Below are 24,872 nucleotides of genomic sequence, written 5' to 3'. Positions count from 1 at the left end.
TAGTGTAATAAGAAAAAAGGAAACAATGTAACTATTATGCATTGGATGTCAACCATAGTCCTAGGAGATTTCAAGGATAATTGAGAAATGATAATTGCTTACCCCATAACTGATTTCATTTATTATAATAATTATTATATACACTGATTAAGTTATGTTTTATTATATGAGATCATTATTTGATGTACTTTAAGTGTTTCTTTATTTAATAATATTTATTTAATAATAATTTGAATGTAATATATATTGCGTGGTTTGACTCTGGTCTTAATTTGCAAGTTTGGTGTCATTTAACAAATAGATAAAATATAAAAAAAATTTCAAAAACAACGTCAATCATGTCAAATGTTGTAGTGTGCTATATCACATTGATCTTAGGAAGAATTGATGTAAATGATGATTTTTAATATCGACTTTTATAATTGATGTCAATGACCTATTTCCTAGTAATACACCTTTGACAATTAGCCTTTGGGTTCAAGCTTAAAAAAATGGTAATAAGAGGGTTAACAAAATAAAATAACTTTTTAAGATATTAAAGATAGAATTAAATAATATTTATGATTAGAATAACCTCTTAATCACGCATTCATAGTCATAGCATTTGAGATTTTGATTCACATCTACACAGCCCATAGTTGAAAACAAAGTGTTGTTACCATTATCCTTATCTCACGCTTATCAGCAAAAGCTCCCAAAAATAATCAATTCCAAAATTTTAAATTCTTCAAAAAAACATTCAAACAATGAATTTTAGATTATAGAAATTCAAATTCTCTGTTAAATTACTTTTCTCAGTTAAAATTTTGTATCCAAACAAAGGATAAAGAATGCATAATATCTCTAGGTTTAAAATTTTGTTTCTATTCCTTCACGTAATGTACCAGACTTCGCAAATTTAGAATCACGTATAGCAAGCGTTAAGAATACAGAATCAAGAATAATACTCATTCTGGTCTTTTGTATAAGAAAATATGAGTGCATTTTTTTTTCTAATTATAAGAAAGATAAATCTATTTTTATATGTATTAAACTAATAATTGTTTCATAAAAAAAATTAAATTATTTGTTTTTTTTAATATTCTTTATTCATTCTAACATCACGGTTATTTTTATGCGAGTACTGTCATTAAATATAATTCATTTATATTTGGATCCATTGGCCTACTAATATAAATTAGTTACGGTGGTATGAAAAATTGTCCTTTCAATTACTAGTGTCATTAGATATAATTATCACTTAAAATATTTAATTTTATGGATAAGTATGAAATAAATCTTAAATAACTAATTTAACCAATTTTATTGATTCTGATCAATTCCAATAAATTTCACTTCATAACCAATAACAAATTGAATTGAAACTTTAGAAAGTCTAATATAAGATCTTTGTTTGCTATTAGAGGGACAGTAATAATAAGAATACAGAAATAAGTAGATCAGTATGAAAAATTCAAATTTAGAAATTAATGTAGTTTTCTTTTAAGAAAAAGATATTGACGTCATACACAAAAAATATAAAAAGATAAACGATAAGTCATAATTTTGATTACTACAAGTCGTCTCGATAAAATTATATTAAATTATTTATCCAAGAACCAATGAAAGTTCTCCCAAAATAGAAAAAACTCATATTTTATTCAAACTCAATCTACTTCAACTATAGACTAAGATTTCTTTTAAATATCCTACTAAGAATTTATTCCTTTTAAGAATTAAATTTCCACTAGAATTAAAACCCCACTAACCACTGTAATGGTGTAAGAAGCCTAAAAAACAAAAACTAATCCAAAATATATCAAGAGTCGTCTAAAATTATTAGATTATAAATAAACATAAAAATTCATGGGAAAATTAAAAAATGAACCTTAATTAGTGCTTTAGTCCAAAAGTTGTTTAATTCATCTAAATAAGCTTCAATTTATAATTGCATCTTGGGTATAAACTCTTCAACTTATTGTGCTCTTACATAAAATGACAAATTGAACACTTGCATCTCTAAGTTTTGAAAAGTTTTTTTTATTCTTTTCAATTTTATTTTAGTCATTGGATTTTTCATCTATTATAAAAGTTTTGGTGGATCATATCAAATATCAAATAGTAAACAAACGGTTCATTTGTTATCACCTTTTTCTACGGAACTAACATTCACCGGAAGGAGGAAAAAGTATCCTTCATCCAAACTTGTATAGGTGCTAGGTGAAATTTTTGTGAACAAAAAATTTAAAAAACAAAACAAGCTTAGACGTAACCTTGAATTAAGCTACACTTAGCATGCGTATGATCAATCCTAAGAGTAAAATTGCCTTAATGTCGTCACTATAGTTCCCCAAACTTGTACAAGATTTTTCTTTTTAAGCATCTCACTACTTTTTAATATATATTTATATATTTTAAAATATATTAAAATATAAATCATTTCATTACTTTTTTTTATTAATATTCAATTTAGGCAAAATAATATCGATAATATATAGATATAATTCAATAATTAGAATAATAAAAATCACATTCTAGATTTATAAAAATGATGAAATAATTATCGAAGTTATACCGGTATAATTTGATTTCTTCTCTCTATGTATAATAAAAAGGCATATGAAAGTAAGAAGGAATAATTGAAAATTAAATCTTATCAGTGTGATTCAGTAAAAAAAAATAATCTTATTGGTGTGAATTACTTTTTAAAAAAATCAGATGACTTTCTTAAATGATCATATGTTTTTTTAAAAGAAAAATTGTAATCTTGACCAATGACAATTCATGTTCTACAGTACAGCCCAGATTCCTCCTCTCAATACTTTTTTAGCAAACATTGAACCTTGGAACAGGCTACAAGCTTGTGGACTTGTGGTCATTAACGTCTATAGGTGTGTTGAGTCAATACTTTCATTATTTACAAATTCCATAGCGGAGAAGTGGGCGGTGGCTGCATGTCTGAAACTCGTTTTGGTCACCAAATTATGTACGTGTGAATTAATCAACAATTAACCTTTGAAATGATGAACCACAATGTATAATGGAACCTACACTCGAGGGATTAGTTGCTGTTGTTAGTTTATGATTGGACTTGCCATTTAAAAAATTGGGATCGGTATACGAAGTAACTTAACCAGAACGGCAAAACATGATCCTGAAAATTTCCAAAGATCATTATTGGCGCTTCCTTTGATACAGCGAATAACCAACAAGGGCAGACATCAGAAATGTCCATAGAACCTGCCCACAGTATCAAAATAATTAAAACAAGATAATTGCAGTGAATTCATACAGAGAAAAAATCAGCATGCACTTTGGAATAGGGATTTGGGAGTACCGTGTTTATCGCTAGCCACCTTTCAAGCCTTCTAATCTTTGATTGCATTTCCTCAATAACTCCTTCAATTGGAGAGACTACCCTACTTGATGAGGAATCTGAAGCAGAGCTACATCCCTGTTTGTTTCAACATAATACCGCTAAATGATAATGCCTAAAAATGATATAGCATGCTTTAAAAATGTGAAAAGTTCAATAATGCAGTAGCTTGGGATCAATGGAGTCGCCGGGTGCTGTTAAGGTGTGCATAGCTTTAGCATGACTTGGATGTGTCGAATAAAAAGGGGCAGATAGATACCAAGGTGCCACTATTTAGGATAAATCGGGTCAAGTGAAGAGGCTGCACTACCCTTTACTTGCTAAGTTGCATTATACAGGTAAATATTTCATGCATCAAAATGTCAAGCATTCATTTTTTTAAATAGGCTGTACTACCCTTTCTGATGTTACATTTTATTACACGGTTAAAGATTTCGTGCATCAAAATATCAAGCATCCACTTTTTTCCACACACACTATCTTAGGCAAAATCCTAAGTTCCTCAAAGATGCATGCATCCAACAACTAGTATATATCAAAATTCTCACGGTTCTTTTTCTACCATTTGATATTTAACTCTGAATTTCATGAGTGGAGACTATCCTAAGATACTATTAAGTGCAACTTCTTAAACACTAATGACAATAAATGCATTTTATCATGTCATACATGAACATATTCCTATGTGCATTAAATATTATTTCCAACAGTCTTTTGTGCCAAATGCAGTCTGGTGTCACCAGTCTTTATCCTAAATGTGCTATGTTCCCATCAGTCTTAGTCCTAGACGTGGTCTGGCCCTGTCAATGTCCAGTCTCATCCCACACGCTGCATCTGTCTGAAGTCCCAAATACAATATGGCCATGTTTGTGCTACATTCTAGATGTGATCTGGATCTCTCTATCCCAAATGCAATCTAGTCCTATCTGTCCCAAATGCAATTTGGGACCCATCTTGTCCCATATTTTGCTTCATTTTTTTGGGTTTCCTAAGTATCTTGTATTCCAATTGAAGATTCCAAAAGCTATTTTTAAAATGAGTTTAGGACCTAATTTAATCCTACAAAATCGACTTATAAGATTAGGGGTTAAACACACCGCCTCACACCCAACACAATGAAGGTGAGTCAAAGACTCTGCAATTAAGGCATGCTAAGGACGACCACAGTTAAAACAGCTTTCTAACAGTTATTTTTGACAACCTAGGGAAAATTTTAATTTTTTCCCGTGTATAATTGCTTGGCAGGAATTTCCACCAATGATCATTCCAGCAAAATCTCTTTCTTGGTCATGTAAGATTCCAACTAACACATTTATTTTCTGATCATTCTAGCCATTAGTTTTTTTCCCATCAAAGCTGCAATAATCTAACAATAATCCGACATCTCTAGCATCCCTAAGTTGCCTTTCCAGTTTCCAGCCGTGTTTTGTGGAAGTTTATTTATAACAAGCTTCAAGCTTTAGGAAGGTTATGCTTGAGGGAATGTTAGAATATCTAGAGGATATCTCATAATATCATATGATTATATTTAGAGTATCTTAGATGATCTCTTAGGAATAGTTTCCATATTTCTTTATATTTCATGATTTATTTCATTCTTTAATCTAGGATAAGTATAAATAAGAGTTAGTACTTAGTAGTTTATCTTTTGCATCATATCAGAATACACGAGAATATTATTCACAATTTCTTTCTCTACTCCTTTACCTATATCCCTATAATTTCAACAAAGTTAAATAAATTAATTGGCTAGTAGTTGATGAAGCCATAAATAAAATAGACTAAAATCTGTCCAGTGAGTAAAGGCTACCACCTGAGATTGAATAAATTCAACAATCTCTAGCAGCCTTGCTGATTGCTGAGAATGAATCCCACCAGAAGTTCTTTCTATAGCCGGTAGTCTTTCCAAAATTATTTCAAGATAACTCTACAAAACAAAAAACATGAACAGTTATTAAGGTTGTAACACCTCATTTTTCTAAAATAAATTAAAAAATGATTTTATTTAAAAATAATGAAGTTTTTGTAATTAAATAAATAAGAAGAAATAATTTTATTAATTAAAATAATAATTTTTAAGGTAAATAAAATAAATATATTTTGTTATAAAATAAAAATAATATTTTATTTATTCATTTGATAGGGAATAAAATATAATTTCTTTTCATAAAATAATAAAAAAAAATAGAGTAAATAATAAGTTGAGAATACCCTAACTATAAATAAAAACATTATGTCAGTTTCTATACTTACGATACGTCTCTAAGCTCTCTTCCTTTCAAATTCGTTTTCCCTTCTCATCTCCCAAAACCCTCTCTTTTTTTTCCTCCATACACTCAAACCTGTCCCAGTAAAACTACGATCCTGGACTCGTTAAACGTAGGATTGTCGTGAAATTTGAACACCAGGTTCAAAACTCATTTTCGCACATCCCCATCGTTGTGATTTGTGAAATAATGTATGTGGTGAGAGAAATGTCCCTCGCACGTAACTCTTTTTTTTTCGCATACACCCAAACCTATCCCAGTAAAACTACGATTCCTAACTCTTTAACCTTGAATCGTCGTGAAATTTGAACATCAGGTTCGGAACTCATTTTCGCACATTCCACCATTGGGATTTGCAAAACAATGTTTGCGGAGGGATAAACGTCCCTTGCGTGGAGACAAAGAAATGGAGGCTGCACTTTTTTCTCCTTCTCTCTTGGAAATCCTAGCAAAACAATCAGAGGAAAAACTTAAGGAATGTTAGGTAACTGCTAAAGACGTTGCTATCGTTGTCGGACTACACACGTGAGCCCACTTAGAGGTAAGGAATGAGTTTATCACAATTAGGGTTAGAATAAACATGTGTAGGGATCCTTAGAGGATTAAATTGAGGTTTATTTTGGGATGTTTATTGTATTGTAATTTTTCCTATATGATTATGCGAAATTGTTGAGGGATTTTACTCTTCATTTTGTGAGAAGCATTTTCGTATAACTTGTTTGTATTTTGGACAAGATTTACTAGATTAGCGCGATAAATTGTTATATTGGGATCATGAAATTGTGATTGAAACTATGTGTAATGGATAAATTGAATGTGTTGATTTGTGAAATACATGTAAACATGTGATGATAGATTGTGACGTTGTGATATGTTCAAATTGTGGACATAGAATTTGGTTGTGAATAAGTGTGTGGTTAATACTTGAGGTGATATTACTTGTGTTGTGAGTTGTGAATTATACAGTAATCCGACTAGTGTTTACCTTGAGAAAAATATTTATCCACGAGATGTTAAAAGGAAAGTGTAGGATTCCAAGTTAAAAACATGAAGTGTTTAATTGTAGGGTAATGCGCGAGGTGTTAAAAGGAAAGTATAGGGTTCTAAGTTAGGAACTTAAGGTGTTAAATTGTAACGCATTATGTTAAATGTGTTTGAAAATAAGTGAGGTCGTGGGTATTGTATAATTCATGAGCAGTGTTTACATACAAAAGTTATTTAGGGGTTGAACCTGAATCAAGAAGGAGAGGCCCTACCAGATTCTATGGAGTCTAGGCCTTGGAGATAATTACACTTGGTTTGAGTGCATTTTAAGCCTTTGTTGATCTCATATAGTTAGAGCATTCTCGCAAAACAAGTGATCCTGACGGGTCACCTTATGATTTTACTTAATGAGAGTAACCTGACATACTCATTGTGTGTCGTGTCTTATTATGTACTTCTAAGTGTTTTGGTGTTATTTTTCACTAACATGGTACCACATTCCATATTGGTTTGAGTCTTAGTATAATTGTTGCATAACGTCTGTGAATTGTTTATTATGAAATTGGTGAGTGTTGTTATGTCTTGAACCGAGTGTGTGAATCATGTGTAATGTGATTGATGATTGAAAAATGAGTTTTAAATGATAAAGTGATGAAGTGAAGTGGGATTATAGTAAGTTGAGCTATGTGACAAATATTTTTATAATGTATTTTGCTTATGTATTTGTTTATTCGTATTTTAGATAGGAATGTGATAGCTCACTCCCTGTGTGTTGTTTGTGTTTGGATCTTGTGATGATTTTGAACTTTATGTCCGTGGAAGCAGATGATTAGGTGGATGACTATGGAGAACTTTATGCTAGAGGACATTGGAACACGATACTCTGATAGGATGTGACATTGGGACATGAGTTTCTGTACTATTTGTATAATGTTCTGAACATACTACTTTATGTTATTCTGCTACTTAACTTGTTTCCTTTTGTAAAAATTGGATGGCCTTATTTTGGGTCAGAGATGTTTTCATATCCTTATTTGATAAGTTTTAATTTGGTGATTAACACGAATGTGAACTTTTTACTCACGTGAACTCCTTTATGTTTATTGAATAAAATCATTTTAATTAATTTCACATTTTCATGCATGATATTACATAAATATATATATGTCAGGGTACATTGTGTCACAAACGTAACAACCTAGACATCCATGAAATACTTATTTGATCCAGAACCTGCACTACGCACCAGAGACAAAAGGTGAAGTACAATAAAGCAAGAAAATCAATACCTTAGTAGTATATGAACCATCCAATTTAAGCATTGAACCTGCTGCTGCTACTGCATCTTTATTAGCACCCTTTATCTGAATGTATGGGCCAGGGACATCTTGTAGATGATCAACCTCAATTAGAATCTACCCCAGAAAAAAAAAATGAAAATTTTAATGCAAGTTAAAAGCAACCATAAATAAATTATTCCAATATGAGTATGCAACAAATTTTAGTGTGGCAAAAAGAAGTAAAAGTACTCATACATAAACATAGCTAAGCAGAAAGCTATTTTTGTAGTTGCAAATGAGTTTATCTGCTATCATGCTCATCTATTAAACGATTTTATGCCTTGTATATATTAGGCAGCCCAATTTGGGATGCATAGATATAAACTAAGCACATTTGTGAATTTTTACGTTAAAATCCACTAGTTCTTACCATCAAGTAGTGAGAGCAAGGTGAATATATCATTTTTTTTATAATTATGCTAAAAAACATAATATTGTATTTCTACTAAGCAATTAGGAAACCCCAAAGTAATTAGTTATTTGTACACAGGCACCAAAAGTGAAGGGAATAAAGGCCATTGATCAGTCATAACATTTATGTAAATAGAGGTCTAACTTCTATAACAATTCTGAAGTAATTAGGGACATCCCTCTGAATCTGGCATCTCTCCATTGTCTTTCATTTTCCTTCTTAAAACTGTTGTTTTCCAACGATAAAGTTTTACATTAAAATCCAGTTCTATTATAAAATAATGATGTTAAAATAAACTTGGATAAATTTTCACAAAAACTTCAGTTGATTCATTGGCAATCACAATACTTACACCAAGCAGAGCTATCAATACATGGTTAACAGTTCAAGAATTCATAATCATTATATAAATCTGATCTCAAGTTCTAGTGAACACAATCCATTATAAAATTCAGTTGTTAAAATGATTTGAATCCCCATAGTGCAAAGATCAGCCAGGTTTGGGAGAAAAGGAAATCAGGAACAAGTTCATCTCTGCCTTGTAAATTTTATCAACTAATTAATGGAAACATGTATTATCAGTCAAATGTAAGTCATAAGATAAATTATGTGACCTTTCCATCCTGATAGATGAATGCAGACGCTTCAATATAAGCAACTGCTTGGTACCTGACAGAAAGTGCTACCAATCAATAAATCAATGATGATTCATAAATACACTAACTGTCAAAAATAAACAAAAAAGGGAGTGATAGTGAAAAATGTTTTTCAAGAATTGTGTGCTACCACACATCTAATCATATCTATATACAAGATAGCACATGAGCGCAGTAGTTATAACTTTTTATAGGCACTATTTCCTATATGCCACGGATTACAATATCTAGTAATGTGAAGAAATAATACAATGTACAGTGAAGCATTTGCTTAATCCTAGCATTCTCCCCTCAAGGTGGAGCATATATATCATGCATAAAGCCTATTACAAATAAAGTCGACTTGAGGTCCTCTGAGGGATTTAGTAAATGTTTGCTAATTGATAGTCAGAGTTGACAAAGCCAATCCCCTTTAGCATGAAAGAAGATTTTCTTTATTCTTTAATAAAATGATAGTCAGTCTCTATATGTTTGGTCCTTTCATGAAAAATACGCTGGAAGCAAGATGAAAAGTAGCATGATTGTCACACATTAATTTCATGTTTGGTCCTTCAAAACTAATAGCATAAAAGCAGAGTGATCACAACAAACAACAGACCCGTAGCAGGACAAGAAAATTATATTGGATAGTTATTTACAATGTAAAAGAAAATAAAGAACCAGCCTCTAGAAGTATAGAGATATCATTGACTGTTGGTGTTTTCTCCTCCTTTACTGTTGCATCGAATTGTTTTTCCTTCTGCCTTTTTAAGTTTGATAGCAGCATAGGGAATTTTATCTTCAATCAATGCTTGAAACATAGACAAGTGACTAACATAGATGATAATCACTTACCCTTTCATTTAATATAGAAATATAGAATCCGGACAACATCAATAAGAATTCAGAAATTCTAGTAGCACACAATTCTCACACTATTAATAAACATCACAACTTAATCCATCAAACATAGTAGTCGTACATTTACTGAAGATTTAAAAATGGGTAAGAATATCTTTTTGCATTGAAGTATGGCTTACCCAAGATTGAGAAGACCAGCAACCGTACTAATGCTAATATCAAAATCCACTTTAGGCTGAATGATGAAGTTCCCTTCTTTGATAGGCTGACACATATACAAAATAACAAGAAAATTTTCAAATAAAATAGATCTCCAAAATGGCACAGTAACTATACATTGACATGTATAATTGTGTTAAGGTATCAACCAGCAAATAATGGGAAGATATAAATATTTCTAACCTCTCGTATCAGCAATGCAAATCTGCCTTCACATATTCTGACTCGAATACAATCACTATCACTCAACTGCCCATTAGAAGGGATCCCAGGAAGCCTTATATAAATATCAATAAATTTCTGCACTGAACTGCAAAATTTTGCTGAATCGAGAATTGCAACAATATCTTGATATGCTACCTGTTATTTATTGCTATCTTCAGTAAACGTGTTGAACAAAACCTTGTCACATAATACATATAGACAGATAAATACCATAAAACTTACTTTTTTGTTACTCTTTAATACAAATAATGAACTCTCAGGAGAAAGCACAGGGTCAAAGTCATTTCGAATTTTAAGCTGCAAGTCAACATTTTTTTTGCACAGCAAAAATCAGAATAGTATTATAAATAATTCAGTACTAGGTGTACTGAAGAAAAGAACAAGTAGTTACATAGGCAGTGATCTGCCAAACCCAACTATATAAGCACAACAAGGTCAAAAAACCCCCGCTAAGAAAGTTCTTCCTTCAAGTTAGTAGACCAATGGTTGAAATGAATATGGAAGTCTTTCTCCATACATTTTAACCATGACCAAGTATGGAATAAAGCTTCATCCATGACTTTTTCGAGGTTGAAAATCTGGTTATTGAAAACCAAGTAATTTCTATGCTTCCAAATAGTCAACATTAAATGATGATGTGTCATAGATGCATCAATTCTCCAAAAGCAACATTATCCAAAGTGAAACAATACTGCAACAACAGGGTGACAGGTGAGAGCAGCAAATAGAAAGGGCGGACTATAAATATCAACCAAAATAACCAAGTTTTATATTGTTATTACTTATTACAGTGTCCGTAATCATGGGTGAAGCTGAAGTATTTCTCAAGATTAACAGAATAACATATTGTAAAGTAGGCATAGTTAGAGAGCATTATAAAAGGTAAGGAAGTGTAGTTCTTTACATGGATCGTTAATGGTTCAACTGACAAATCTAAAATCATGAAACTTTAACCATTAACTCCTATGCAGTTTTAAAATATAGAGGGAAAAGCATACTATCCACTAACATGTGCATGAACAAGATGGGGTTCAATAAGCTGCTGGAACATAGGAAACACCGTCATCATGATCTCATTTTGGGAAATAAAACATCCCACTCTACTCTTATCCCTTTGAACTCGTGAAATCAAATGTGAATGAACACCTCCAACCTGTTTCAAATAAGAAAATCAAAGTGAGGGGCTAGTTCCTAGCCCCAACAATAATAAATAAAAAAATAGATGAAACAGAAAATGGCCTTCGAAGATGGAGACTCATTCTTACAACAGCAATCCACAAGTCAAGTGATATTCGAATATCAGGATGCAGGGCATAGACGCCTTCAAATATAATCTGGTCAAAATTAACAGAGACTCTCAAGAACCACATTGAAGAAATGGAATAAAGAACTGAACTAGCATTACATGACTAGAAAACTATATCAGGAATTCTGCAGACAAAATATATAAAATGTCAAGTTATCATGCATATCTGTACTTCGTTTTTTCGGTATCCTTGATTTGTGAGAAAACAGGAAACAAGTAAAAAGTGGATAGAGACAACTTCTTAGATGTGAAGTGTAAATAGTACAGTTCATTTTTGGGACAAATCAATTGCTATAGCCCCAACCCCAGTGTGGCGTGGGATTTCAAGGATGCAGCAATCACACCATACAGCAGTTAGTATCTCAGTGTATCAATGACTCCTTTTACCAGATCAATAGTGATTTGATTCTTAGGAGGCACTTTTAGCATAGCATCATAGCCTGCAAGCTATCAAGGATTAAGCTCTAAAACCATTTGGAAACTATAACAGTGTTATTTACTGTAATGTTGAGTGTCAAAGATGACCACACTAAAAATCCTTTCTTTATAATGAGCAATTAGGATCTACATTAATTACATAGAATCAATCTAATGAGTGATAACGAACAAATCCCTAATTTCTCGCTAATCATAATTAACAGAATAATATGTAATCTTAACACCCCCTCAAGCACAAGCATATATGTCATATGAACCGAGTTTGTTACAAATGTGGTCAACCCAATAGAAACTAAAGCCAGTTTGAGTCATGTGGCTGTGCCGGATAACATGGCTCAGCAGCAGCCAACGACAGCCCACAATGATGATGGACACTAGTGTGACGCTCACAAAAGATGCGTCACGCGCCGTGAGCATGAACTTCACGCGTCGGGGCCCTATGTGAGGTCACAGGCAACGGTGTTTTGAGTTGGCTGCGCATGTGAACGGTACGACGGTTTTTGGTGATGACATGTATTGTTCACCCATAAAAAAAAAAAAAGCGAAAAGGTCCACCGGGGACACCTTGAGATAGAGGGAGAGAAGACCAGGGTGACGCTAGCTGAAGATGTGTCACATGTCATGTGCATGAACTTCATGCGCCGGAAAAGGGCCCTGCATGGGGTTGTGTGCGACAGTGTTTTATGTTGGCTTCGCACGTGGATTGCATAGCAGCCTTCAAACTCTATGAAGTTGGACCCAAACCCACATTCTTAGAGAAACTCCTGAGCAGCTATTGGCATGGTAACTTCAAAGATATAAGCAGGTCAAACAAACATGGTATACTATCAAACAAATGTTAGAGCTAAGAGCCTAAGAAAATTCCAAGGCCTAAACCTAATAGCTTAATCTTTTGGAAAAGTTGTCCACCACATGATATCAAACTTCTCTGACAAAGTTATCCGGAGTTCAATTCTTCTTTCCCTTCTAGTTAAATATAATATCAGCAAAAGGTTCAAGCAAGCTTGCCTTTTGTTCAAACTTTAAGCCCAAGGATCTTTAAGAAATAAAAAAATATTACTACATTGGCATGCGATAGTAGTCGCATTTGGAAAGGTTGGCTATTGACAGCAAAAAAGACTATCTCAAGTTCAGCAATAATCAAGGTTATCAAACTCGAGAGTTTACGCAGACTCGTGAGAGTTCCATAGACTCGACTCGTAGACTTAACTCATAGACTCATAAGAGTCTACTTCATATAAAAATAATAACAAAATATCTATAAATAACATACTAATTAAACATTTCAACAATATAATAAAGCAAAACAATAAATCATAAAGTTCAGAATATTTAAATAACCAAGTCTAGTAATGATACATCACCACTAGACAATAACTTGTAGAGGTCATAGTAGTGATAGGTCATTCTCATCGAGGGTTTGATGTTATTAAAGGTGAGAATTTTGTATTTGAGAATAACACGCTAAATGAATGTATGTTAAATGCTAAACAGATAGAAAACAATCAAAAATGACTTACATTTTGGTCTAATTTTTTTAACTTGCTAACTCGTTGACTCGGTGGTAAACTCAAGAATCTACCAAGTTTACTTAGAGTTTATAGAGTTTACCCAGAGTCTACTAAAAAAAGAGTTTACTTAAGAGTCAACTCGCAAAGGACAAGTGAACTCGTAAACTCATAAGAGTTATCAAGTTAACTCGAGAGTTTGATAACCATGGCAATAATCCATCACTACGTTAATATTTAGATCAGCGCTGAATTCAAAATCTACTAAGATATGTTCTCATGGAGTTTGTAAAAATAAAATGCAATGAAGATAATATATTTTCAACTTCAGGCCATTCTGTAAAATCTCACAAGCAAAGTTATAATGGAGGAAACAAATTTCAGGCATTGGGGGAAATAGTTTAATAACTGACCACTCCACAATCTTCAGAAACTTCAAGTTCCTTGAAGCCACTCCGAGCACCACTTTCCAAGTCAAATATAGGTACTTTTGTTCTTTGACCATTTCTTATGTCATCAATATTCTGCAAGGGACTCAGGAATAAGACTGTTAAATAATCCATTAGTAACATGGTTGAAAATATCCAAAAGCTTTGACTAACCAAGCATTTAAAGCAAATAGATATTACAATCTTCCTTTTTTTGGTAAATAGAGATAATACCATCATCTTATTTGAGCAACAAAATGGAGAAAGCAAAGAAATAAAGAATTTTACAATAATGCAAAACAATGGCTATTTTAACTGCTTCAAGACACAATTAGGAAACAAGACATTACCAACAAACTTTGCAGAAGGAATCAATTAAGGGGTCGTCCATAAAGTTTTTGGACCATGACAAATAGAGCCTCTGGACCAAAATGACATTTTTAAACTTAAAATGATTTGTTTTTAATTTTGGGTTTTGATCATGTTACTTTTTGATCCATGTACTAGCCTCACATAGGCTTTGTTTAGATAAACTTCTCTATAAGCACTTATAGTAGAAGAAAATAAGAAGGTAAATGAATTAAGCATCAAAAAATAGTGACACTTAATGGCAACCAGAGGTAGTGACACTTAATTAACATATTATGTTAAAAAAAGTATCAAAAAATATTCATTTCTCAGAAGAAATAAATCCAATTTTACACAGAAATCAGTACACAAGAAGTTATGTATATGAAGGTGCAACAGCAATCAATTATCATGCAGAGTAACCCAATCAACTGCATCTAAACTATTCAATTAGCTTACCTTTGATAGCAAGGATAAATCAAGTGCGCTGAAGTCATCATATTTAAAATCCTTTACTTGTTTATAATAGCTTTCCAGTGAAACTACTTCACAACCAATTATGTTTGCCATTTTATGAGCCAAACTAGTCTTCCCAGACCCACTTGGACCTCCTGAAAAGCACAAATTCCTCAGGATCAGTGATTTTATCAGAACTAGAGCTGTTAAAATGCATGCTTTGAGCCCTTTGAGATGAAGGAAAATTGATTTAGCAATATTCAGTACATCAGTAACCAAAAGAAAAAGAGACACAATATGATTTTTATATACGAATTCAAGCTGAAACTATTGGACCAAAATATTCAACTAATAAAAGGCTCAATAAGGCTTATTAAATTTGAGTAGCTCATGAGCTTAAGGTGAGCTGAGCTTGAGCCAAGAAAATGGGCTCCATTTCCTGTTAAGGTAAGTTTGAGATAGGCATATCTTGGTTCAGCTCCATTAGCTTCCAGCTTTATCAGCAAGCATGTGAAGAACCAACCCGGTATTTCCAAAACGATAATAACTAAATTGACCTTATACAGTTCACTAGCTATTTTTCACCTCAAATAACATTACACTTGTTTTGAAATGCCTCCCTATATAGACTTTCGTTTTTATTCATAAATTTATAATTAAAAGTTATTCCACTTGCTGTTAGATTTGTTTCTGTAATCCAGCTAGTTGTATACTTTTTTCCCTTTGCAGGGAGCATGGCTGCATGAAAACTAATTCAGCTGTACCCATTTTGTGTCTCCTTCCCTATCTACCCAAATAGAAAAAGAAACTAAGCAAAAAATACTTAACAACCAGAAGAAAGAGTATTAATTTTTAACTGCATGTCATTTTCTAATTGAAGGGACAGGGAAGGATTTGGGTTCCCTCCAGTCAGCAAAGTGACAGCAGGAAACATTCAAGATCCAATGGTTTAAATATTTTTGTGCAAATATTTAACTAACTTTTTAATGTATGAAAGATGAAACTTAAGGGAGGAGATTTTGTGCACATGCTTTTGACTGCAGGGAATCCCGTTCCAACAAGAAACAGAGACAGTTGAAGTCAATCCAGGTAAATGGGGCGAGGCACAACCACACACAAAGGAAGGAGGATGAGGTATCAAGAAACATCCATATTACCGATTCCAACTATGACTGGTACACCTTTATTCTCCAACAATGCCTGGAACAAAGATAAATAAGCATATAGAATTCCATCAAGCATATAAATATGCATGTCCTATGGAGTAATCTTCAAAACATGAGGCACAGAAGAAATTTACAAGTTTCTGCTCCTTACTTGTATTGCTTGAACTGCCAAAAGCAATCCCCTATCCAAGTCAAATGAATCAGGCATTGAAGCAAGCCTAATACTATCCCTGAAAGATGAAGGGTCTGTGGTTGCTTCATGAGAGAAGTCTTGATATAATGGAAATCTTAAGTAAGCATGAAGGAAATTATCTCCAAAAATAGATACATTCTCCAATTCAAGGAAAATACCTAGGACTGAGTTGTCAGGCTGGGAAGAATCTGAAGATATGAAATGCCATTCAGCCGCAACAGGTTCCATTTTAGATTTTGTCGGGGATCGAGTCCACGGCTGAGGTAAATCATCTATCCCAGTAACAAGGTTAGGGGTAACACGAATTGGCTTTGGTGCAGCGATCACAGTTTCTTGACTACCAGCCACAGTTGTATTAGACACAAGTGGTGGTGTACTAAGACGAGGTACACCTGCATGTGAAAGTGAGAAGGCAAAACAACAATCACAATTCATTGTTAAATACAAGTCAATGAAACATAAGGAAATTATTTTTGTTTTTATCTATAATCTATAACTATAATAAAGGGAATAATACCCGTTTTGGTCTCCACAATTTGCTGGACCACTTTTCCCTTTAAGAACTCCCTAAACCACCCACTACACCACTCACTATTTATTTTCTTTCATACTCTCATGTCAAATTAATTATATTAAACTGTTAAACAATAAAAATTGTTTTAAAAAAATTAGCATTTATAAAATAAAATTAAAATAACAATGTGTACAGACAGGCACTACATGCCTGTCTTTGTACTGGTCTTGATAATAAGATAATCTACTGATTAGACAATTCAAGTCATCATGAAGCTAATTGACCAAAAATGTTGTCCTCACTCCTCAAATCAAACAAATATTCCTATTATAGCAGTCACCATCACATAAAAGAAAAAAACAGAATTAATTAAATGTCCATAAACTGTATTAAATGGAGAGAGCATCCAAATCCCTACCTTTTCTCTGAAGAATCATTTCCAGATATGATTTAGTAATCCAAGGTCCATTAATACCCATCCTTAATGCTTCTGTTCTGACAGTCTGCAGATTTTTTTCCATCTTTCAGATAAGTAACTCAGCATATTATCAACCAGAAAATGCTTAATCAGAGTGAGCAGAAAGCAAAGAACATGGGAAAAGAAATTCTATTTAATATAAAATGGAAGGAAATAAAACAATCATGCTCTACGAGGAGTGAGGACCAAGCAAAGCTTTTCATATAAGAAATTGTTCAAGAAAAAAAGTTCACTGTGCAAGGATCAGAAATCCTCCAAAAACTGAGAAGAAAACAAGGAAATTTAAATGTAATACAGAGCATTAGCCCTTATTTATATGATTATTAGACTCTTCATCAATCAAGAAAACAACAGGAAATATAATGAAATCAACAATAAGATTATTTGCATAAAGTGAACATGATGACTGATGAGTAACTTGAAAGTAAAGAGTAAATGCAATCAAGAAGATTGGATTTTAAATGGAACATAATTTAGTGTGATAGGAAAAAAGTACATACCTTTCTATTAGTTCCTCTCATCACCATGAACGTCTCACCAAGAACATCAATAGTTTCAAAAGACATTGAAACCTTGCCATTATTGACAGTTGTGGAGGCACGCTTGTAACTAACAACAACAATGTACCCAAGAGCCAATAATCCACCCAATGTCATTCGACCAACCTGTTCCAACATTAATATCATACAAAGCAAACAAAAATCTGCTAAAAAAGAGTAGGTTTCTTTTTTCATGATGGATAATAAGTTTATCAGAATAAAATGCTAAAGGAGACATAACCAAGGTACATTAGAAGTGTAAGAAGTATACAAGGAAGAGGAACCAAAACTAAATAAAATATTTTAATCAAGCTTAATGAAAAAGAAAAAACACCATGTAAATAAGATAAAATGAAAACAATTTAATTCCAAATCTACACTTTCTGAATTCATGTATAACTTCATCCTGACAATATATATATATATATATATATAACTTCATTCATTTTCTTGAAATCTAATGGTTAAGATTAATTACTCATTACAACCATTAGATTTCAAGAAAAAATAAATGGTGAGGATGAAAAGTAACTCATTACTCTTGGAGTAAGTTGCTCTCTCTCTCTCTCTCTCTCTCTCTCTCTCTCTATATATATATATATATATATATATATATATATATATATATATATATATATCTTGTAATACTTCAATGGAATACAATGATTTTTGTCTTGTCATTGTCATTCAAAGTGAAGTCTTTCTCAAAAATGTAAACATTGATATGTTGACAAAGGTCAGTTCTAATCCCTATTCTGCAATACCAGTCAAACCTCTTGCAGACTCCCTTCCAAACCCAAAAATTAAGAAGACATTAACTTTAAAAAAAAATAATTCAAACCACAAAAAAATGAAAAAAAGATGTAGCCTCTGGTTTATCCAGAAATCAAAATATAGAAACCATTCCTCAAATGTCTAATATTATAATTAAGAAAAAAAACACTATAATTTCTACACCGTAGTTCTAATTTCCATCCAACGATGAAGCTATCCAAAATTTACATACTGGACTGAATAGTGCTATCTAGGAAGGATACTAACTTGTGCCTTTAAAGTTCTAAGTTCCCAGAATTATTGAACAGGACAGCATCTAAGTAGTGGGATGGGCTCATGGCCACAGGAAATATGTTCAGCAAGTCAAGTGCTAACTATTTTAATGTGCCAACTAAGCTTGAAGGGCACATTTACAATTTGTGCATACCATTTTTTAAGCAGAGACAGGATAAAAATCTAGGCCTTCTACTTAATGCATACTTTTGTTGTAATCGACAGGTTTAAACTAGAGGGAAGATACAGTGCTTTGGTAATATATCCTTTAACTAATTTGTGCATATGAGATACATCCCACTCATGCTGCTTATTCGTTTTTCTATCAGAAGAAAGGAAATGAATAAAATGAAAAACAAATGGAAAATATTCATACCTCAAATTCAGCTTTAGGCCTGATGATGAAATTCTTGTCAACAATCCTCTGGTCACCAAGTGATAAATAATATCTAATTCCAGACTGCCGCACTTTGATCCAATCATTTATCCTTGCTTCTTCACTAGCTGAAGGTGGTCTAAGGTACATTTCGATAAAACTGAAAGTAAGACAAATTCAGTGATAATATTTTAAATTCTACATATTAGAACTGTAGTAAGAAATGTCTAAAGATAAAATACACTAGTCACCACCAAACTCATTCTTTCCATAATCAAAATACTAACTTATCTGTTTGGGCTTCATTTCCTTGAAAAGCAGAACCCGAATGTCCATCTGAAGACTGTTGCAAAATTTAAAAGTTAAAAACTATAACCATGTTATTTACTGTGTAATATTGTATGTCAATGTAGACCACACCTCATGCTATTTATAATATGGAAAAGGGAATTAGTATTGATTACAAGATCAATCAATTACTGATTAATAAGGAAACTAAATAATGAGTAATATGGGAAATAATCCCATACTAAACTGCTGTAATTAAAACATATCAAATCATATATTTTACACTCCCCCTCAAGCTGGAGCATATATGTCATATGAACCAAGGTTGTTACAAATGTGGTAAACCCAACAAAAACAAAAATAAAGACAGTTACAGTTGTGTGGTTGCGTCAAAAAACCTTGGCGGCAGCCAACGAAGGCCTGTAGTTGCGACGGTGTTCACCCGTGAATAAAGAAAATCACACCCTCAGGCGAAAGGAGGAGATTCCAGTGTGACTCTCACCGGAGATGCGTCACGTGTCGTGTGCGTGAACTTCTCTCGCCGGAAAAGGACCCTGTGTAGAGTCACTGCAGCGGTCTGTTGAGTTGGCTGCGCATGTGGACAGCGTGAAGTTCTTGAAAGGTAGCTGATGCAGACCAACAAGAGGGCGGCGCATTGGCTGCCAAACAGGCCCAATAGTGGGCACAGGTACTATTCACCCACAAAGAAAGTTGCGCACAAAATGTATTTGTGCGAGGGATGTTGGTGAACGTCGTTGCAAAAGCAAAGTCTGAAGGAATCTTGGTAGCCATGAAGGGAGAGGCGACGGTGGTCGCTAGTGGTCGTCAACGAAAGGATGCCGAGACGGCTGTCAAACAGCAGCAAAGGTGTGCAGTACTACACACACGTTTTTGAAGAGAAGGAGGGTAACCTTAGAAGGGCAGAGAAAGGTCCATGGGGGACAGTAGGTCCCCAGCGGAGAACAATTTTCATTATTCCTTTGTCAAGAATAACCTAAGCTCTGATACCATGTAACAGTGTTATTTACTGTTTAATATTGTGTGTCAATGTAGACCACACCTCATGCTATTTATAATATGGAAAAGGGAATCGGTATTGATTACAAGATCAATCAGTTACTGATTAATAAGGAAACTAAATAATGAGTAATAAGGGAAATGATCCCATACTAAACTGTTGTAATTAAAACATACCAAATCATATATTTCACAAAAACTTAGAGTTCGTACACATTATACACTCACATACACAAACACAAGAAATCAATTAAGATGGTGTGGACATGTGCAAAGAAGGTCACCAATGACACTGGTGAAAAGGGTAGATTGCATGGTTTCTAATTTTGTGAAAAGGGTAAGAGACGAGAATAAGGACATCGGAGGAAATTATTAAAAGGGATAAATAATATTCCTAAGCATTTGGTTTTTGATTGGGGCAAATGGCATCTAAATGATTCATTTAGCCAACCTCACCTAGGACGATAAAGCTAATGTTGTTATTGTTGTATATTTTAAATAAGAAACCATTAAACTTATTTTTTTTAAAAAAAAACTATCATCTTCATTCATCTTTGATAAACATTAAAACTAATTCAAGGAGAAGCTTTCATATTTTAAAAAGGTCAAGCTTAAGCTTTTAATTTAGCTCATTTTAAACTTTCATATTTAAAAAGGCCAAGCTTAAGCTTTTAATTAGCTCATTTAAATGAGTTAAGTACTTAAGTATGAGCAACCTTTCTTTTTCAGGAGCCAAGCTTGAACTTCAAGTGCTCAACTTGGCTAGATAGACTTGTTTGCACCTTTACTAATAGACAACTAATCAGAAAATTAAATTCACATACAGGAATACAATCATTAGTACTAATGTATTGGTAACAGACACACCTCACTTCTGCATTTAACCTTGTAGACTGCTTCTCTGAATGATGAGACAAAGCTGTTATTAATTCTGATCTGCCAAAAAAGGGCAAGGGAAATGAAAAGTATTAGTTGTGAAATTTAGAGGTGAGAATAAGAACAGAACCAACCTGTGCATGATGAAGATCTGGCTCAATGTGTTTCCTAAATAATGGAAAAATGCTATCTATAAGGTAATCCAGTGAACAAGAATCCCCAATGTCATAGCGAACTTTAGAAAGCAGGCTAAAATGAACACCACCAACCTGATTTATAAAAATATATGCTCTGTATTATTTTGAAACTTGTAAGAAATTGAAAACATAGTGAAGGACATAAAATTACTGCAAAGAAAAAAGAAAAAACAATTAACCACAGCAACTCGAATATCCAGTAAAGACCGCAGTTTTGCTTGCAATGCATATGTGCCATCAAGTATTACCTGAAACCAATTGTATAAAAAAAATAACTAAAAAGTAAAAACACAGAACTCCTCCAAAACCAAAACTACAATTAGTTTAGCTTACCACCGCAGATGAAGCGCTCTTTATTGCTTTATAGCCAACACGCTTCTTTTCCTGATAGTCAAACTCTGGGATTGATGTATCATTGCCTTTAGTCAAATCCTAATTAAAACAGAGGAAGCTCATTAACAAAGTATAAAATAAAAAGGAAAAAAAATTTCCCAGAGCAACACATAAGACTCATTTGCATTTGTTACTAAAACCATAAGCTAGTCCTAAACAGTACATGTTAAATTGACACATAACCTAATCTGTTTCAGTCCAAAAGAAAACAAGCAGATAAGTACTTCACCAACAGTCTATTCTTTTTTTTATCTCGTGTTGTTAGTTTTGGTCAGAATCAGATTTCAGGAATGCAAGTCTTTACAAATATAACATATAAAGCTAGAAAAGGCCAAAAAGCAAAGCATAAAATTTAACGGCTTTGTAAGGATCAGCCTTGCAAATACATCAGGACCATTTAAAGGATGGCCAGACTGGCAGTTTAGGAATGGTAATGTAAAAGAGAAGCAAATGCAAACCTCAAGATTCTTGATCAGGGCATCAAAATCTATAGAATCCAAATCATTCCCTTCATCTACTCCAACACGATAATTCTCCATTGATATAACAGTACAACCAATAACAGATGCTACCTTTTCTGCTAAGCTTCAGGGACCATGAAATTGAAAAAAACAAATAAGACAGCAGCATAAACCTTACTTCATTGGCAACACTATCAGTTTTGTTTTTTTATCGGCAAATGTTAGTTTTATTAGAAATGTCAGTTGGGGCCTGAGGGGATTGTTACCTTGTTTTACCAGATCCACTTGGTCCACCAATGCCAACCGTAACAAGGCCATCCTTTTTCTCTCGGAGTTCTTGGATAGATTTTACCAACAAATAATATCCATGATCAAAAGACTGCACCATTTCATCCACATTTTAGCAATACTTAGCACAAATTTCAATAATCATGAAAAATTAAGCATGCAAAAGTTCAATATACATGAATAGAATTTCCATTCAAACTGCAAAATATTAATGCACAATTTTAAGATAATAGTGAAATGATTATCACGATGGAAATCAATTTTTTACTACTTAGCTATTAGCTGTACTTATCCATATGTAAAATTTCAACATGCATTAACAGCAATATCATTCAAACCACAAAATATAAATTTCGACATAATAATAAGCAAACTCTATCTCTCACAGTCATCTAAGATAGAACGACAGTGAACTGATCATATAGAAAGGATATTAATTATACTTTTCAGCTATTAGGAGTGCTTATCGATACCTAAAATTATCAAGTGTTAACAAAAAGACAGCCTATAAAATTAAGTTTCGAAATTCGAACCCTAAAAATGAAGAACGGGGAAAACATAAATTTCACTGGATGTATACACACACATACACACCAAACTCAGTTCATCCAAATTGCAAGCAAAGCCTATAATATCATCTAGAAATGAGAAAGCGAGAATAAGAAAAAGCGATTATGAAATTGCTGCATGCTAAATATACCACATGGAGAGGGAGAGATTGGAGGATGGAAGAGGAAGACGAAGAAGAAGTCGAAGGCTGTTGCTGGAAGTAATCGCGTCCTCCTTCATGGAACACTCGCTGAACAACTTCATCGTCCATTTTCGTTTTCTCTCTTGTTCGATATTTGCTTGCGAGAGAGGAATCACTCTTCTTCTTCGGTTTGGTGGAGTGGAGTGTAATGCGACGGAATCTATCCAAAAAGAAAAAAGAAAAAAAATACGACGTCTTATTAGTATTGTTATTGTTTTTTGGTTGGTGCCGGAAAATTAAAAAAATAAAATTAAAATTAAAAGTATATTAAAATAAATTTGGAATCTTTTTCTGTATTTCGTGCTTGCCTGAGAGTGGGCGTGTCTTGCACCACCCAGTTCTTCTCACCTTCTACTGCAGGTCTTTTCGCCCGTGCACGCTTTTATTATATATATATTTTCACTGCGCTTTTTTCTGAAATTTTGAGTTTTATTATTATGATCTTGCCTCACTCGCGTCCCAACACGCTTCCTGTTTATTTTTTTTCCTTCTCTTGCACGATTCCGTAGGTAAAGGAAAGGGATGCAAGGAAAAAGAGATAGAGACGAGAATCTTTTTATTTTATTTTATTTGTCTTTTAAAGTAGTAGTACTGACAAAATAGACATATACTATTTTTTAAAGAATTTTATGGAATTATTTGTAAATGAAAGTGAATTCATATTTTTGGTGTGGTTTAGTTGTCAATTCAAATTATCAAAGGTACGGTTTTTTTTATGAAGTTTTTATTGAAAATTGTAAAAAATGAGAAATTGTTCATTATGAAGTTAAGCATGCTGTAATTTACTCAATTCTATGAGCATTATTTGATATTACGCTATGACATGAATTGAGTACTTTGATCAATTTTAAATTTTGAATACCAAGAATATTTTGCTGATAAATCAAATTATTTCCAATTACCTTTAAACACCCTTTTTCTCTTCAGAAAATAAGATAATTATTAAGAAAAGTTAAAACCGACACAATTCTCACTCTGCCATCGGCAACAATCTTGAACATCAAAAAACATTGATTACTTTGCGGATCTTACCTTTATAATGGGGTACGTTGTCTTTATTCTGAATAAAAATTATGTCTAGTAAATCCCCACGACAGCAGTTGAACCTGTAAAAAATTTAAAAAAAATTTAAAAAAAATTTAAAAAAAAACAGTTAGCATGTATTCTAGCTAATTAATATTATAGTATAAATATGTAATGTGCAAACAAATTATTTATTGTCATCTTTTATTATGTTTATATTTGGTGTTCTCAAAATAATTTTAAATAAGATACTTCAAGGATTCCCCAATCATATTTAAAAAATTCTAAGATCAACTCACTACAATTTAAAATTTTTTTATCTCGTCAAAAGCTTTGCCAAAGACAATCATATCAAAACTTTCAACTCTAAACAGAGGTGTCCATGGTTGGAAAATAAACTCCCACGGTGAAAAGAGTTTGACCTTGGCTCTTGTTGATGCTCATGGAAACAAACAATTAATAAAAATTGTCTCCGTTGAAACT

General features: G+C 32.9%; 1 protein-coding gene across 10 annotated transcripts; it reads right to left on the bottom strand.

Moving 5' to 3' along the window:
- Nucleotides 1-2,829: 2,829 nt before the first annotated feature.
- On the bottom strand, nt 2,830-23,857 carry LOC100787760 (uncharacterized). Of its 10 annotated transcripts, XM_041013118.1 has the most exons (29): nt 23,675-23,836; nt 23,316-23,526; nt 22,594-22,706; nt 22,325-22,451; nt 21,807-21,905; nt 21,653-21,721; nt 21,411-21,545; nt 21,268-21,336; nt 19,383-19,438; nt 19,096-19,255; nt 17,634-17,798; nt 17,074-17,158; nt 16,300-16,533; nt 16,100-16,194; nt 15,940-15,982; nt 15,763-15,819; nt 14,786-14,937; nt 13,964-14,074; nt 11,564-11,632; nt 11,308-11,451; nt 10,521-10,595; nt 10,257-10,433; nt 10,034-10,119; nt 8,973-9,027; nt 7,896-8,021; nt 5,169-5,282; nt 3,317-3,433; nt 3,114-3,219; nt 2,830-3,026 (listed from the first exon to the last, which is right to left on the bottom strand). In XM_041013118.1, the coding sequence occupies exons 2-28, from the start codon at nt 23,433-23,435 to the stop codon at nt 3,154-3,156; spliced, it is 2,919 nt and encodes a 972-aa protein (XP_040869052.1). In that variant the 5' UTR covers nt 23,436-23,526; nt 23,675-23,836; the 3' UTR covers nt 2,830-3,026; nt 3,114-3,153. The 10 variants fall into 10 exon arrangements, 9 of the variants coding, with proteins under 9 accessions (XP_040869052.1, XP_014628208.1, XP_040869053.1 ...); XM_014772722.3 differs by having other exon boundaries at nt 2,830-3,219; nt 23,715-23,857; XM_041013119.1 differs by having other exon boundaries at nt 2,830-3,219; nt 21,662-21,721.
- Between the last annotated feature and the right edge of the window lie 1,015 nt (nt 23,858-24,872).

Source organism: Glycine max, chromosome 20 (assembly GCF_000004515.6).
Source record: "Glycine max cultivar Williams 82 chromosome 20, Glycine_max_v4.0, whole genome shotgun sequence".
Classification (NCBI taxonomy): domain Eukaryota; kingdom Viridiplantae; phylum Streptophyta; class Magnoliopsida; order Fabales; family Fabaceae; genus Glycine; species Glycine max.
The sequence above is the reverse complement of the archived record's forward strand: the minus strand, read 5'-3'. Positions and strand labels throughout refer to the sequence as shown.

What these genes read in the sequence shown, in the direction of transcription:
- LOC100787760 (XM_014772722.3), bottom strand. Translation starts at nt 23,435, where the DNA reads ATGGACGATGAAGTTGTTCAGCGAGTGTTCCATGAAGGAGGACGCGAT. An exon ending in TTGCATTGCTGATACGAGAG is followed by an intron (nt 10,120 to 10,256) that starts GTTAGAAATATT and finishes TATATGTGTCAG; the next exon opens with CCTATCAAAGAAGGGAACTT. An exon ending in GCTGGTCTTCTCAATCTTGG is followed by an intron (nt 9,028 to 10,033) that starts GTAAGCCATACT and finishes ACTTTCTGTCAG; the next exon opens with GTACCAAGCAGTTGCTTATA.